At 38.8% G+C, this 15,299-nt stretch overlaps 1 protein-coding gene across 2 annotated transcripts; it reads right to left on the reverse strand.

Annotated features, from left to right (window-relative positions):
- Positions 1-1,522: 1,522 nt before the first annotated feature.
- LOC126631770 (acetyl-CoA carboxylase 1-like) lies at positions 1,523-14,967 on the reverse strand. 2 transcript variants are annotated; one of them, XM_050301905.1, is made up of 32 exons: positions 14,430-14,967; positions 13,344-13,719; positions 12,518-12,724; positions 12,269-12,430; positions 12,058-12,150; positions 11,859-11,954; positions 11,513-11,686; positions 11,079-11,172; positions 10,795-10,982; positions 10,654-10,704; positions 10,530-10,569; positions 10,314-10,438; positions 10,088-10,204; positions 9,924-9,998; positions 9,786-9,842; positions 9,555-9,659; positions 8,971-9,057; positions 8,700-8,891; positions 8,437-8,625; positions 8,160-8,270; positions 7,986-8,072; positions 7,718-7,894; positions 7,419-7,496; positions 7,196-7,318; positions 6,627-6,896; positions 6,205-6,542; positions 5,712-5,949; positions 5,269-5,621; positions 4,965-5,178; positions 4,292-4,468; positions 2,043-4,193; positions 1,523-1,956 (listed from the first exon to the last, which is right to left on the reverse strand). In XM_050301905.1, the coding sequence occupies exons 2-32, from the start codon at positions 13,713-13,715 to the stop codon at positions 1,900-1,902; spliced, it is 6,798 nt and encodes a 2,265-aa protein (XP_050157862.1). In that variant the 5' UTR covers positions 13,716-13,719; positions 14,430-14,967; the 3' UTR covers positions 1,523-1,899. The 2 variants fall into 2 exon arrangements, with proteins under 2 accessions (XP_050157862.1, XP_050157863.1); XM_050301906.1 differs by having other exon boundaries at positions 13,344-13,716; positions 14,430-14,966.
- Between the last annotated feature and the right edge of the window lie 332 nt (positions 14,968-15,299).

Consider the following 15,299-nt stretch of genomic DNA (forward strand, 5'->3'; position numbering starts at 1 on the left):
CGAACTCAATCCCTCAAATCTGTCTACTAGTGGCAACTAGTAGTGGCATGCTCGCACCCACTAGTTTCTTGTTCGAGTAAATTCTCAACATGCCTGCGAGGCCCATAGAAAATTTAGGGGGTGAACACCCACTAGTTTTAAGTTGGACCTCCTCGTTGAGGACTGTTTGTAATCATTGTTTGGGGTTGATTGTTTTGGAACTCTTGGTTTTGATTAATGTTCTGACCCCTCTATCGAATATGCTATCGGTTTAACTAAAAGAAAAAAGAAAAAAAGAAAAAGGGTTTTCGTCTCAAATCAAATATAGGATTTTATTGATCATGCAATATCACTAAAATGATAAACATTCCATAAAGTCCTTTTTTTTTCCGATGAAGCAATACTATAATCTCTCCCTTGTGTTAACCTTTTCACGACCCACACTCAAGATGTAATTTGAAGACATATAAGTGAAGTTCTTGGAATTATCCTTGAGGAAGTTAAGCAACATTATATGCCCAGGTACTTCTTGTATCCCGTGTTGATTGAGGAACAATCTTACTATGACATTTGATCAATTCATTGGTTTTGACACATCCTCCTCATCATTTGAATCTTAGCATGAGCTAAGTTTTCGGAATAAGCAATTCATATTGCTCACTGTCTTGCACATTTGTGTTTTATTGTCATGTTTTTCATATCTTTTGTTTGCAATTTAGTTGTCTTTCTCCGTGCTCGATCGGGTTATGCAACGAGTATAAGGAACCAAAAAGAAAGTATTAGCAACAACCAGTTTAATTTATTGTAGACAAAATCATGGTGTTCCTATTGATTTATTGTATGTCTCTCTTGAGTTTGTGCTTTTCATACTGCTAATTGTAATCTGTATACATTTGTCCATTCATGTAATTATGAAATTTGCCTTTCTCAAAATACTACAATTAAGCTGGCAACATTGCATATATATAACTTTTCTTTTTTCTTTCTCAACTATTTGGAAGCTCCATTTTCAATTACAGTTTTAAAAATTATGTCGACCCTAATTGTTTTGTGTGTGTGTGTGTGTGTGTGTGTGTATATATATAGGACAGAATTTATCCTTCCCACTTTTCTTTTTTCTTTCTCAACTATTTGGAAGCTCCATTTTCAATTACAGTTTTAAAAATTATGTCGATCCTGATTGTTTGTTTATTTGACGTGCATCGGTGCATGTTATAGAGTCATATAAATTAAATATATGGTGGTATTACTAATCCACATGTGGATTCTTTGCACTTGATATCGTGGTATTACTAACCACATTTCATAACATAGGTTGACGACAGGGATCTAAGTTGTGAATTATATCTTTAATTAAAAAGAAAAACATGAACATTGGACTACAATTAGTAAGATTTTTAGATGAACTACTTTGCTATTTAACCCAATGTTTCTGCCAAGATGCAACTTCCATCATTCAATGGTTTTCACCACATGCACAGAAAGATGAAACACAAAGTTTTGAAGAATAATGACATGGTTCTTAAAAATAAAAAGACAGTGATGAGCATGAATCTACAATAAATGACAATTCTTACATAATAATATTACAATCTAATGGTATAACTTCTTATTTTCGAGCTGCTTCTTATTTTCGAGCATCGATCAGCCATGTCATAAAATACTGAAACAGAGCGTGCAAATTTACACTTGAGAGCAAGACTGCTCCCTACAAATCTTCCCCTAATCTACACTGAAAAGCTTCTATCAGCAACCTAAATCCATTGACGCATCCCATGGGAAAGCAGCCATTTCGTTCTTTCGTCTGCCAACTGCAAATCATTGACATGCACCTACTTACCAATTTGTAACTACGATTTAAGAAGATACAACACAAGTGATTTATGGAACCGCAGTCCCGTGTGAAACTCCAACGCCTCATTAACCGAGCACCTTTCGGAGTTCATCAATCAACAGCGCTCTGCTTGATGGCTCGACCTGCATTGGATTCAAACCATTAAATCCAGGTGGTTAAGAAATGATGTGGAAAGATGCTTAACAAAGAATATAACATGATTGCTTACCTTGCTTAGAAGGGCAGCAAGACCTTGAGGTAGGGCTTGCAAATCAGAAATTGAGTCGCCAATATTTGCCAATTGAAGCAATACCTTCTGGACCCGCAACTCATTTAGTTTATCCTCGTAGTTTTTCGGATTTTCCTTCCATCTAAAGAAAATTTCGTCGTCCACCCAAGCATCTTTTTTGCATCCCGGAATATCCGAACTCAAAAACCAGTTCTGGATCAAATCTGTAGCAGATTTATGCGACAGCTGTTCACCAGCAGCATCTCTCACTGTCTTGATGAGTGACTCTTCGGAAATTCTCCGACGCAATCTTTTATAGAAGAAAGCTCGACAGCTGTTCCAGTCCAAAACTTCTCTGATCACTCCCTTTGCAGCCATCCTGAGAGAAGTATCGTGCAGTTCCGCAAATCTAGTGGCTATCTGAGTGTAGACAGGCAAAAGCTGTTTTTCACGTGATCGTATCTGATGCTGAAGAGGTTCAACCATCTCATGTGCCCCACTGCTCTTGGTTTCCTGAAGTTTTGCCTTCAGTTGGATCAGCTGTTGGTCAAGCCTGCCCATGCTCTCCAGTAGCTCCTTGTTCCTGAACTTGATCTCGATCATTCCCTCTGGCTCAAGCACGTTACCTCTAGCAGTTTGATCAGCATACATTTCAATATGGTCTGGATTTATACGGCTATCCACGACCACCCACGCTCCACCGCGTAGCTCACCCATCATGGGGATGAACACAAATATGGGCTGTTTGTAAGTCCTGAGGTTCTCCACAATGGTTGATCCAGCTTGAAGGATCCCTTCGAAAAGGTCCCTCTGCCCACCAGAAAATCCTCTCCAGTTGGCAAGAATGAAAAGTGGGAGCTCTTCTCTGTTGAAATCTAATAACGCTTGGGCTGTCTTACTAGCAGAATCAGGAAACCACACTTGCCCAGCCTGAGGAACAACCCTCTCATGGGAATCAAGCTGGCCTGGATCAGCAGGTATGGTTTGCATCACCGTCTGTGTCTCAACAGCAACTATTCCTACAGGGATTCCTCCAAGCTTCGCCCTTCCAGTAACAACTGTCCTCGCCCAGCCTTCTAGCGTCTCAACAAAGCTGTCTTTGTCAAAAATACCACCCATCCACTTCCCGTTACTATTTAAAGCACCGCTAATAGCAGCACGAGGATCGCATGAATTCTCAGGGCAGTACTCAACAGGCCTTTCTGGAGGATCTAAGGGACTCAAAATGGGGAGCGGCCCACCAGCATGGGCAGGAACATAACTTAACCACTTCAAAATAGCAGATATTCCTTCAAGATCATCAGCAACCGTTAAATGGACAACCCCATTCGTGCCCATAATTTTAGGTCCTCCAAGTTGCATGTGAGAGCTGTATACCTCCCGGCCAAGAAGTTTGTTCAATGCAGAGAAACCGGTTAAAATAATGGGCTGATCAAGCCTCTGTATGCACCGCATCCCAAGCCGGGCAAGATAAGCACCAATCCCTACAGTTCTTCCAGTCACATATGTTAAGGTAAAGGTTTCCCTGTATGCCCTCGAATATGCACCGGCAATTGCCCCACTCCCAGTCAAGCTTTCAACCCCTAAGCCATCATCCTTTCCAACAATGGTATCTATAACCCATCGGGTCTCTCCATTTGCCAGCTTTAATTCATGTGCTATCACAGATGATCCAATCCGAGCATAATCCTCAGAGGTTAAATACACATACTGAAAACCACGCTCAGGACTCGATTCATCAGACCAACCAACTTTAAAGCAGGATTTGACTTCTTCAGCTACCCCAATACGGGCACCTGAGTTTGCTGCCAAGTATATTAAGGGCAGTTTCTTAGCACAAGCAAGTTCAGTTACTGCAAAGAAGAATGCATCCTCTCTTGGACCAAAAGATCCAGCTTTGAAGGTCACGTCATTTGAAACAATCAATATCTTCCTTCCTGAAGGGAACTCGGGGGTAGACATCTCCATAAACCAGGCTACCATGCCAACGTCATTGAGCCCAGGTGGACGAACTACTTCAACAAGAGGAGTGCCCCAGGTGCCTTGTTGGTCAGAAAATTTGAGCTCAGTGACTCTTAGAATTTTATCTTTCGGTTTTTTACTACCCGGCAACTGGGATGCCCATGACTGTTCCAAGGCCGTCTGAAATGCCTGCAAAATAAAATTTTATCTCCAGTAAGTTTCACCACTATGGTCAATCATGGAGAAACATAAAATAAGAAAAACCAAATTCGTATCACATATCTCACCAGTGGAAAATCATAGCAGTAAGTGGTGCTGGTTCTCCTGGCCACCAGACGTTTTCGGTCAATAGCTCCCAAAGGCTGATACTGTGCATTTACTGGTAAACCATGCAGGGGGGCCTGTGTAGAGGCTGAATGGTATACCACCCTCTGTTTGCTGGTATCCTCTAGTTCCCGATATACCTGGTTATCATGTTCACCAGTTATAAACAAACAAACAAACTCTTTCTTTGAGACAATACTTTCTTTACGACTGACATTACAAACCGTTTATGTAAATAAATAATCTGAGACTACATCTTCTTTGACTGACATTACAAACTATTTATTAACCCGTGTGCAATATGTAGAAAACTAAAGCAGCATATTGTTTATTCAGTCAACCTAGACCACCATATATCAGCTCTACCACGATATGTATCAGGTACACACTGAAGTTTTTTCTCACTTTCCTTTTCAAGAAAAAATAAATCTGATTTCCACCTCAGACCAGTCTCTTAGTGGTAAATTTCTACCTAATATAGATAATCAAATGACGCCTTCTGTTCTAGCTCAATCTATGTTTAATAACCTATGGTATGACTCATTACTACTCGTCCAGCCACCCTAATATGCTCTTGCAAAACGGCCTTCAACAATTATATAGCTGGAAAATGTAACTTGGTGGTAAAGAACTTACATGTACAGTGCAGGTATGACCAGTCACGTTTGTGACGACAACCCTCCAAGAAACATTTGCCTGCCCAGAGGATGCAATCCACAACTTCACTTCCCATTCACAAACACCCAACCTATGCATCTTTACACCAACAGATGCATGGATTTCACGTGCAAGTTCTTCTAAGATCGCCTCCACCACAATTTCTTCTTGTCCAGCATCTAAACCAACTCTCCTGGCAGAACATCTCGAATGTAAGATTCTAAAAAGTTCCCCATCTTATCTCAGGAGAAAAATATTGAATAAGAAGAAGAAAAAAATTTACTTGGAGTAAGGCAGTAGATCATCAATTTGTTGCTCACGTAAGATATAAAGGTACAAATGAGTATGGTCAGATTTGACAGTGGCATTGTGTGCATTAAGTTCCAACTCTTCCATTGCTGTCAATAAGGACCCCAAAATGCTCCTTGAAGTAAATGACAAAGCCCATTGCTTACTAGCTGCTTCCATGTCTAGCCTTTGAAATCCAGCGAACAGATCATTTGAAGTGGGCTGCCTTACAAGTGTTCTGAGGAACATCCTTTTGGTTGGTTGCGGCTTGTCTACAACGCTGTACAAGTGCCATTGACGGTCCCGGGATGGGGTATACTGTACATTCTCATAACCTTTAAGCTTGTCCTGAATCAGAACAAAGAATGAGTAACTTCATAAAAAGAGTATTCCGAACTTTGCACAAGACACTGGAGCTACAACCACAAAACTACTAACCAATTCAAGGTAAATGGATAGAGGAGGCTCCAGATGACGCAATAAAGGTTCTTCCTCGTAATAGAGTTTTTCTGATGACCAGTGGAAGGAATGCCTCATAGGAGCTCGCCCTTCATCTCTTTGTATGATGCAACTAATTACCCTGACACCTGCACTGTGTAGACTGGAGGCTACTCCTTGTTCTTTAAGAATTTTGGCTAACTTCTTAATTCTTTCTTGAGCCTGATCCTCATCACCACTGCCATATATGAACAATGCTGGTCAGGAAGGTTTCAATGTAGGTTCAAATCCGAAATAGGACCATTGTAATTTGGAATGCATAGAGAGATCCAATTAAAAATCTAGAGTTGGTAAGATTAATCAGAATACAGTGCTCTCTTAGGGATCCCAGATAATGTATACGTTTTTCAATAAAGAATTGATCCCGAATCTAGTCACATGTTTAATTCAAAGTTGAAAGCTTTAATGAAAAGGAAAAGGGCAGGTACAATACCTATCCTGAAGTAAACTCATCTGATTGTTGATGCCAACTAAAGCAATATGCATCATATTACCAAAGCCACTTGGTTCACTAGATCCATTTGGAATTGATTCATGAAGTTGATGAGACATTTCCTTCAGTGCAGCATTAATAACTGCTGGCAGAAATTGAAGGGATTTTATAATAACCATGACTCCCCATTTTCTCTCGTTGTATTTCTCAATTGATTTATCAGAAGATTGATCTTCATTCGCAGTTTTTCTCTCGGTATGTTCATCCAAGAACTCCCAGGAAGCCATAAGACCAGATCTTTGCCACTGCATCCTCACACTTCCCTTTAAAAGATATGGCTGATAACAAATAAAGCAAAGTTAAACAAGGAAATGACTGAAAGACAAAGTAAGCAGGAACTCAAAGTGTTTGAACAACGGTACCTGGTATAACCGACGCACATAGCTCTCCACAACCCGCCTCTGAAGTGTGTGATCACTGTGATCAAATAGACCTACAAGGGCATCTTCAACTGCCAAAGGAGCGCTCACAAGATCCTCCATTCGTTCATTTATGGCACTTTTCCTCTTAGGAGTATCCATGGTTTCACCATCCTCGGTAAACATCTCTAACTCAGAAAGGCTTCTGGCAATGCTGGAACGAAGTTCACTCAACTTGGTTTGCTCCATCAGTTGACTTGCCTTAAGTGCCAACTGCACAAAATTTATTTACTAAAAAAATGCGGCTATTATACAAAAGAAAATAATTATTAAGTTCTTATGTGAGGACAATTTTAATTGATTTGTAAAACTTAAAACAGAGGAAGAAAGATCCATTCAATAAAACTAATAGTTCAGCTTGGTTTGATTCACTCAGTAAAATGGGCAAAATAAAAGTAAACAGCCATTGATTACTGGAGAACTGTAACTGGATTTTGAATTACTTCAAAACAGAGAGAGAAATGTGTCCATGTTATGATAATTATTAGTTCAAGCTCAGTTCAATGGAAAACCTCAGAATAGCTTGTATGGTTAAGTTGAGAAAACCGAATTAGCTTTTCCCTGTACGCAGCAGGGTTGGGGTAGACCAGTTGTTCCATGAGTCGTAGTATCAACTTATTTTTATTCTTGACACCCTGCAAGCACAAGACGCATGGTACATGTATAAAATAATGTCAACAGAAAATTGAACAAGACAAGGAAAGGCAAGCCAACTGAGCATGTAGATTTTAATACCTGGTGAGAAAGCACAATGTCCACAATCTTCAATAGATCTTTTTTATACTGAAGTCGAAGGCGTTCAATTACATCAGCCTGGTGAAACAAAATATCAGTCTATCATGAATGAAGATTATCACAAGCAAAAGAAAAATCACAAGTATACAACATTCAAAATCTTGGAATAGTGTCAAGTTCCTAATTATCAGGGAATACTAAACTGTAAAACTATGAAGTTAAAAAATCAACAAAAGTCAGTCAAAATTCAAACCAGGGTGGCTAAGGGGAAACGTTGTCTTTCATAATGAGAGGCTAACCTGAATGTTGTCACTGAATAATTCTTCAACTGACAGGTACTCTTCAAAAAGGGAATGGACGATAACTCGGGCATGACTTTCTCTTCCACCCTCATAAGACTTCACAAGGCTTATCAAAGGCTCAACAAGCCTTTCTTGGGCTCCTTTCTCTTTATCAGGACAGGAGAATAGATGGGCCTGCAAAGAATATGTAAAAACAGAATACAACATTCTTAAGAAGAAAGTAGAAAATAGTACTCAAATGGGGAATTTAAAACATAACACTCACCTCAAGAACAACGCGCAACAACTTAGCAGGGAACTCAACATTCTGAGAACTAGAAATCAAGTCAAACTCCTTAAATTTTGATTCCAACTGTAAAATTATACAAGAAAATCACACATGAGCATAAAGACTCATTTGTAGCATAAATGCATGAGAAAACAACCATACTTTTCTTACTTCATTTTTAAGATCTTTGGGTAGGCGGGTTGCTAGAACAGCAAAGCACTCTTGCCATTGAAGGAAAGGGAGTTCAGGATTGTCTAGGCAAGTGAGCAAGTTTTGCACTACCTGAGATAGATGACAACTCTTAGATAAAACAAGTTTAAGAATAACAACACAATCTACGGATTCTACACATGATATATTCCCACAATTAGAAAGCCCAAGAAACTGAAAAAATATAATGATCTAAAAAAGTGTTCAAAATGTTAATGTATGTTGAATGAGAACTCACTTCGTCAATGTTATGCTCATAACCAGCAAGAATCATTTGGGCTGCGGTTATGCTAGCAGCACATCTCTGGTGAACTTTACCAGAAATTGCAGTTGGGGGCCCCAGAACCGGGAAGCTCCCATGGAAAGGTTCTGCCTTTCTTACAGCCGAAGGATCATCTAAATCAAGCCTTGCAATAAGTTCACCAGCCTACACAAAACCAATTTTATATGAAATTCTATCAAGTGGGGATGTATTTACTTCCTATCGGGATCATGAAGTACCTGCATTGCTTGACCTTCAGACATTCTAAAGTGGATAGCTCCAGAAGCAGGTGAAAGAAGAGGCATACACATCTTCATAACCTCAACCTCAGCATATGGTGTGTCAGCATCAACATGACTATCATCAGCAACCAAGTACCTCAGCAGCTTGCATGGTGTCTCTGCTATTAACTTTGATGGGTCATGGTCGTTCTGGATTCAACAGAAGTCAACTTGTCAGCTTGCTGAAGGAAATTTTGGGGGAAGAAGAAAAAAGAGAAAAGGGAGACACCTGAAGCAAGCAAGTCCTTCCATCAATAAGAAGGCGAGTTCCAGCTGCTTCTTCCTCTGCGTATATAATGTGACTGTTTCCGTCCAACTGTAACGAAATTGAAGTTATTAGTCACAAACTGTAACTGATCGCTGGATATAGTTATATCCCTAGATAAAGTGACAGTTCTATAAAACGTCAATTTGTTACTTTTCAGTATATTTGGAGTTGCCTAGATTTGATGAACTTCTCCTTTACTTGTACTACTTTTATTAATTAGCCTGCATTTCTTATCAAAATAATATATAATTGTATTCACACTCCCACACACGTGTATAATACAAACCAAGTAGTAGCAGAAACTGACAACTGGAACTACACAGTATGTAGAAAATTCTGATGCAAAAGTACGGCCAGTTATTAGGATATACTAGCAGGCAGACATTTGATATGATTTACATATTGAGTGCATTTGTACTGTGCTTGTAAGACATGCGCCTTTTAATCAATAATCCAGGATTAAATGGGTAATAACTAATGAGCAAAAGCAAAATCATATGTGAAGCTACAAAAATGAAAACAGTAAAGAGAATATTTATACTTGCCTGCATCAACAAACCCCCATCACGTAAAGTATGTATCTCTGCTTCAATCTCTGATTTATTCATCCTCAATCTGTAGCTTCCAGGACCCCCTCTCACCATGTCAATCTATAAATAGGTTTCATGACGTGGATTATACATAACTATTGATTTTTCCAATGACAAATCTCCAAAAATGCCTAAAACATTTAAAAGAAGTGCCTTGGAATGAAGCAATGTCATTTGAAAACATACCGTGTATTTGCTCCCTTCAATGTTCAATGATACTTGTGCATGGACAAGTGATATATGCTGCGATCAAAATTTCAAAAAATTAATTGAAAAGGACATATAAAACATATTTCTTTGAAATATATTGTTTTAGTACCATACCTTGGGTGGAATTTGCCCTTTCTCAAGATAACCGACATAATCTGAAACCATTGCTGCACTACTGGTAGATGCTTTCTGAATATGCCATAATAGGAGACATAAGCGATGCATTTTACAAGTAAAATATACAAAAATCAACGATTAAGGAAGATAGTTGCACTTACAAACAGAGTCCCTCCAACTACAGAAAGATACCAAGGAGGCCTTTCTGCTCTAACTCGCATGGCGATTCTACTATCCAACCAACCTGTGTGGATTTTATTCTCTCTGTAGTCTGAGGCCTACAGGACATGTGATGTAGAGTTACTTGAAAATTCATTGAAATTCAATGATCTTTATATTAATTTTTAAAAGGATGGTAAAGAATTTAATAGATATTGGGAAGATTACATGTAGAAGATCTATTGAATAATCAACATTTGTACGAATTTCTCCTCGAATTTGAATTTCCTTCAGCCCAAGAACCATATTTGCAATAGCTAGAGCTCGAGACTCCCCAAATGCAAAAACATGTCCTGGAAAAGGAGAATTTTTTGTCTTTTAATACGTTAGCAGCAAAAACTGAACTGTTTCCAAAAACAACAGTCAAAGAAGGTTCATACTTACCAAACTGAGAGTCCGAGAATTCATGAATGCCCCCTCCAGACTGCAAACCACAACATCAATCAGAATTTATTTGAGAGCTATATTGTTCCTTTTCTTTTATGGAGGAATTTGTCAAGATATTTACCTTAACAGAAAAGTATGCCCAAACATTTGGCTTGCTTTTAAAACTCAACTCCTGCATATTGTGTGACATATTCAATATGAGGTCATGTAAGCTTTAGGAGAAAGAAAGTTAGAGTAAGACTTTGGAATGATGATAACTAACCTGTACTTTCCCACTGGTAGGCTTAAAGCCATCATCTGGATCCTCACTTGTTACACGCACAGCAACACAATGACCCTTTGGCCTTGTAGATTCTGCCTTGTCAAAATCGAATGGGGAAGCACTAGCTGAAGTTTTTCTCCAAGCATCATATCCACCACCATGTTCCATTCCATAAAATCGCCTTATTTCTGATCGAATGAATCACATGAACAGCGAGTGTGAACCAAATTAAAAATGATACAGAAATCAATATCTTTGAAGAAATCCAGCAATTATGATTATACCAGGGATTTGCCAGAGAGGTATGCCCATCCCAACTACAACTTGGGCTGCTGGGAGATTTATTTCAGCTATCCACTCAGTGACTGGGTGCTCCACCTGCAAGGATTCAATTAAATAAAAAAATTTAGTTTCACTAGTAAAATTATATGTCTTGAAAGGCAGATGCAAATCCATAAGCTAAGAAGCTATATGGAATTCTAATGACCATAGAGATCATATGATATTAATGTTTCTGTAAGATGTTGCACTAAGATTGAATGGCTTGTTTGGCACATAACAAACATACTTTTGTTTTAATAATTCACTTTAAGCATACTCATTTCCTTCGTCCGTGTATTATTCGGTGCAACAATGCTACCAACAAAACAAACTAAAGAAAACAACACAAAACGAGTTCTTAGGCTAGAATAAGACTACATGAACCGAAATAACAAACCTGTAATCGAGGGTTCAGCTCTAAGAAATAGTACTCGCCAGTTTCCATACTGTAGAGATACTCAACAGTAGCTGCTCCAACGTAATTAACAGATTTAGCCAACCTTCGAGCTGATTGCTCCAACTTTTTTACCGTCTCTATAGGAGCTACAGTAATTGGACCCTCCTCAATAATCTGTTAAACATATAAAAACAAGTTAAGCTTTGATGGGGAAACATCTCCAGTAGATGATATTGTGCACTAACAAGTACTAGAGAAATTCTAAGAAAGAAGAGTACCCATTTCTCTAGAAGACCAAGCTAGTGAATACAGAAACACTGCCTTTAGTATGCCATAAAACTATTACCTTCTGGTGCCGCCTTTGAACACTGCAGTCACGGCTATGAAAAGCTGCAACATTTCCATGCTGATCACACAGTAACTGTACCTCTAAATGTCGGCTCTGATAAGAGATAAGAAAATATTAAATTGGAAAAATTGGCAATGTCTGGTCTGATGTTTAGCAATTATGATCATCTAGATCAAAACAGAATAGATTATCTGACCTGGGATGCGACTTTCATTATAAAAATTGGAGATCCAGGAACTTCACCCTGAACTTGCTTGAACAATGCCCTTACCTCATCATCATTATGGACCTAGAAAATTAAATAACTCAATGTAGCTCAGCTGACTATTCACATGCATATTGCCCATATATATCAAAAACTAGATTGCAATTTTAGCAAGTGTAACATTTTCATGTATGACACAAACCTTTCTTATGCCTTTACCACCTCCACCCCATGAAGCCTTAATCATTGCTGGGTAACCTACAACTTGACAACTTGCAACTGCTTCCTCTGTTGTATAAACACATGCTTCCCTATATACTTCATCTGGGATTGTAACCAAGCAGCTCTCTGAAGGAATTTTCACCTGGAGAATCGACACTAACAATATCAACTTGCATTACCCAGCAAAAGCAACCAAAAGAAAATAGGACATAGTTTTCAGGATTCAGACATGTGATCCACTCCATGGAAGAGTAGGTACGTTGGCAGCCTGAGCAATTAATGATGAACCGATTTTATCTCCTAATGCTGCCATAGATATAGATGGTGGCCCAAGAAATACAATTCCCTTTGCATCCAATGCATCTGGAAGCTCAGGATTCTCTGAGGCATGGCCCCAACCAGGCCAAACTGCATCAACATGTGTTATCTCTGCCATCTGGGTAGTAAAGAACAAAATATTCAGGTGAAATGCTACCAAGAACTACAGGAAGTCATGAAATGCTTAAGAACTGCAGGTAGCGTAATGCCCCATGCCATGCCTACTTTTTTTTGCTATGGTGTTTTGAAGAAGATGTAGAAATACTCTAAATAGAGAGTGTCAGCGAGAGAGTGAAACAAAGTTTACCGAGTGAGTGGAACAGGTTTTTTCTGTTGACAGCTAACAACATGAAATGCGGCTCAATAGTATCAAAACCCACCTCCCATACAACAACAACAACAACAAAGCCTTATCCCACTAAGTGGGGAAACACACGTCCCATAATCACTACTAAATCTTCTATGACTAATGAGAAAAATAACAATCTCCAGCCTCTTCATTTGCATGTTCATAATTTTGATTTAAGTATCCACTTCTTTGATTTTCTTCTTATTTATATCAAATTTCATTTCATACAGTCAAACAAATGGTAAAAAAAGTAAACCACTCAAACTTCTTTCGGCTACAAGGTAGCTCAGGAACTCAGGTGGATATCTTCCTTGTTGTCAAATACTTTGATACTGATTAAAAATGGAAAAGATTAAGGTATTTGAGGTTAAGAGCTTAGGATACACACCTCTACAATGAGTTGCACATTGGCATAATTATTATTGTTAGTTCCACCAGGAACCTCCACAAACTGATCGGCAATTCTGATGTGTTCTGCATTGATTCTCATGTCCTCTGGTGTGGCCATTGCCACCAATAAAACAGCCTTCTCTGTACCAAATGTTTCATAAGACCATGTCCTCACACTACGAATAAACTTGACAGCTGCCATTCCATTGTTTGCAATTAAAATGCTATGAATTGGCTTCTTCCCACCAAGGGCATAGAAGAATTCATCAACTTTAGATGCTGTAGCAGGATGCCTGAGTACCCCATTTACGTACCCATTTCCACGATGGAAACTGGGCACTGTCACCAATCTCCTCTGGGCTTCTGACATGCTGCTGATCAACAAATTATGCCATCAACATGGTAAGTGACATTTTAAGGAAAAGTTTAGTGCAACTAATTCACTATAGCTTTCAAAGCTGCCAACATAATATAATGATTAAACGTATAGTATTTCCGAATGAGGCCTTTCCTCATTGCCTCTTCTCATGGTCGTTAAGAAATGAAATTCATGATCCAAGCGCAACATATTTGCAATTATGAACATCTACCGGGTTATACTAAGGCTGCGTTTCGTTGCATGAAATAGGAGTTGATGCTTTTCGAATATATCCGATTCAACGTCATCATGAACTCTTATTTTGAATATAATTTTTGTTCTAAATGTATAATTGAATTTCAATGTTACACTAATTGATGCTTTTCAATTCCATTTCAAGACAACTGAACAGCCTAAGTATATAGTCTCAGGTTTCCAGAAAGGAAACAAAGAAAAAAAAATGCACCTTTGTGAAACCATAAACTCCAGAAAACTGCAAATTAGAGTCCCAAATCCACACAAAACACAGCCTTACTCAAAAAACTAGAAGCTACCCGAAAAAAATACAATCTTTGGAAATTCCAAAACTAATTCCAACTCCAATCAAACTACTTCCAACAACCAATATCCAAATCAAACAAAACCCACCACACCAAAATGCAATTGATAACAGAAGCACCAACAAGCCAAGAAATTAAAAGGGTTTAAACCAAATGGGTCACAGACCTCAAAAGTGAAGAGAAACAGGAGCTGGAATCTTGATCGTGCTGCTCAAATTGCTATCTGGGCACCAAGCATTACGTACGACGCAAGAGGCAGAGGAGGGAGAGAAAACACGGAGAACCCAGAAATGCGTAGTTTGAATGTTGGGAGTGTGATCCTTGGGGACTATTTAAGTTTTGAAGGAAATGGAGAGAGAGGTAGGTGTGGATTTGGGTGTGGGTTTGGGTTTGGAGGAGAGTTGTGGCTGCATCTGCATGCGAACGAGTTAACGGCTTTAATCAGAGTTGCACGTGGTAGCTGCCAATTCCGCACCTTCCTTTTTCCCCAGCAACTCCCAACTACCCCCTTTCTCTCTCTTCTTTCTCTCTCTACCCATGTCTAATTAAGATCAAGGTGGGCTCTCTGTCTCTCTCTCTCCTCGAACCAGTCAAGTGATTTTCCCTCTCTCTGTTTTTCTTGTGTGAATTTTTTGAGGTTAAACAAATTTTGACATGTGGATTTTGATGGGATCTTGTAAAAACGAAAGCAGACATTGCATCAGGAATGATGGATAAATGAGTGAATCAAATTTTGGAGCTGGTGGCGTCTCATGACTGTGAGTTGGGTGGTGCAGTCGACCAACCCTTCACCCTACGTCCCTACCCCTTTTTTTAGATGAACCAGTCGGTCTGTGCGTTAATGCAAATTGTGTCATGATTTCTAATTTTTTTTAAAATTAAAATTTATATATATATATATATATATATATATATGTGTGTGTGTGTGTGTTAAAAAATGTAAGTCCACAATTTAAAAGTTCATTTTATATGTTCCAAATTTTAGAAAATAACAAAAAAAAAAAAAAAAAAAAAGAGGCAACACGGAAGATGACGA

Source organism: Malus sylvestris, chromosome 8 (assembly GCF_916048215.2).
Source record: "Malus sylvestris chromosome 8, drMalSylv7.2, whole genome shotgun sequence".
NCBI lineage: Eukaryota > Viridiplantae > Streptophyta > Magnoliopsida > Rosales > Rosaceae > Malus > Malus sylvestris.

What these genes read in the sequence shown, in the direction of transcription:
- LOC126631770 (XM_050301905.1), bottom strand. Translation starts at nt 13,715, where the DNA reads ATGTCAGAAGCCCAGAGGAGATTGGTGACAGTGCCCAGTTTCCATCGT. An exon ending in TTCAAAGGCGGCACCAGAAG is followed by an intron (nt 11,687 to 11,858) that starts GTAATAGTTTTA and finishes TATGTTTAACAG; the next exon opens with ATTATTGAGGAGGGTCCAAT. An exon ending in ATTCTCGGACTCTCAGTTTG is followed by an intron (nt 10,439 to 10,529) that starts GTAAGTATGAAC and finishes CTCCTTTTCCAG; the next exon opens with GACATGTTTTTGCATTTGGG.